This window comes from Sphaeroforma arctica (genome assembly GCF_001186125.1).
Source record: "Sphaeroforma arctica JP610 unplaced genomic scaffold supercont1.1071, whole genome shotgun sequence".
Classification (NCBI taxonomy): domain Eukaryota; class Ichthyosporea; order Ichthyophonida; genus Sphaeroforma; species Sphaeroforma arctica.
This window is the reverse complement of record NW_014039487.1, coordinates 1-1818: the sequence shown is the minus strand read 5'-3', so window position 1 is coordinate 1818 and position 1818 is coordinate 1. Positions and strand designations below refer to the sequence as shown.

General features: G+C 44.5%; 1 protein-coding gene across 1 annotated transcript; it reads right to left on the bottom strand.

The window, feature by feature from the left end:
* Positions 1 to 36: 36 nt before the first annotated feature.
* Positions 37 to 1498, bottom strand: SARC_09880 (hypothetical protein; the record flags this gene model as incomplete). The annotated part of the gene is made up of 4 exons (XM_014296085.1): positions 37 to 246; positions 567 to 653; positions 804 to 888; positions 1322 to 1498. Coding segments are annotated over 4 exons (559 nt in total), but the record flags the coding sequence as incomplete, so codon positions are not given.
* Between the last annotated feature and the right edge of the window lie 320 nt (positions 1499 to 1818).

The window sequence follows — 1818 nt, the reverse complement described above, 5'->3', positions numbered from 1 at the left end:
TTTGTATACACTCCCGCACAATCGCGTGCTATCTATCTAGACACACCCACCGTTTGCGCCATACGCCATGGTCTCTCCCTGTGGTCGTGCTGCTCCAAAGTTACTTTTGTCTAGACCGCGTTTGCGTGTCTCTATAGCCTCCTGCTGTCGTCTACGTTTTTGTGCATCGTCCGAGCACTGATTGAAAGCGGCCGCTGACAGAGTCTTTGTGGTTGGGGCAGGTCGTTTGCGAGATCCTGTACCACTCTGACGGAATATGGAAATGTGGGCAATTGTCATAATATATATATATATATATATATATATATATACATATAAGCATACTCGAATACACGCATGCCATCGAACTACACTCACGCATATTATAGCCAAGGTTGCAGTGTTTCTGTACGGTGTGAGAGTAGTCTCCCCGATGCGTCCGTTGCCAGAGCCATAGTTGCTAGACTTAGTTGCTAGTCCTACATTAGCAAACGACACTCACGATAGTAAGTTAACAACACCTTGAACATACCTACCACCCACCCACCGGCTTCTCACTACTAAATACATACACCTCACTCCCATACTAGTGCACCCTTACCACTATTTTTGGGGCATTGGGACTGCGGCTCCTCGCACTGGATGGGTATGGGCTGTAGGTGGAACGGTCTGATCTGCAAGGCCATACAGAGGTACACGTGTTATAGAGTAGAGTATGTCCCATATTATGTCAAAACAGGACTCAGAATGTCCTGGAAGTGAGAACTAACTATGGTATAAACTCTGCTGCGGTACTGAACTTTACAACTAGCACTGATACTGACATTGACACTGACAATAACACTGGCAATGACACTGACACTACCATACATAAGATGAATAAGAGGTGGTCCTGAGTTCTGGTCATTACTACAAGGACCAAGAGATGCTGATAGGTAGAGTGTGATCATAACACTGCCACTGAGCTAAAAGAACATACACACACACACTGGACGATGCTCTAAAAGTTATCACTCTAAATAGCAGTGGGAACAAGGGCTGTGATCAGGGGCGAATACATTGATGCAGAAGCACTGATTGCCAGACATACACCAGACGAACACAAGGCGTTTATGAAGTTGCCTATAACTCACACACCAACACGACCCCGTGCTAAGCTCCACACTACCTTTCGCCGTCACTGTAGTCAGTCTGTCTATCTCTACACAACAGGCACATGCACACCATCACTACCTTATGCTACGCTACACACTACCTTTCCCCGTCACTGTAGTCACTGTCTCTGTCTTTACACAACAGGCACTTGCACACCAACACTACCTTGTACTACAGTACACACTACCTTTCCCCGTCATTATAGTCACTGTCTTTGTCGCTGCTGCGTGGGGGTGCGAATGAGGCACTTGGCCTAGCGGTCTTTTCCTCTACTCCCGCAATCTTCTTCCATTTGCTGATCAGCACCTTCGCTTTGTTTGACACATTGCGATCGTCAACGTTTTTAAGTTTATTGACTGTTTTCCTGCGTGGGCACGACGTGGGTAACAGATTAGGGGACAGTACCCAGAGGTATTTAACGTTTATCAATATGTGTACCTGTGGCATAATCATGTTTGTATATGTGATTATATGTGAGAGCATTTAGACATGTGCAAGTATATACTATCCTGAAATTGAAAACTCAATTTCTTCGTCAAGGCATATGCAAGTATATGCCTCTACATGTGCGCCTGTTTATGACCTTGTGAAGGTAAAGCATATCAGGTAAATTTATCGTCGCATACATAGGAATACTACAGGCGCATATTTAAATTACAATTCCATTTATATAAATATATATAT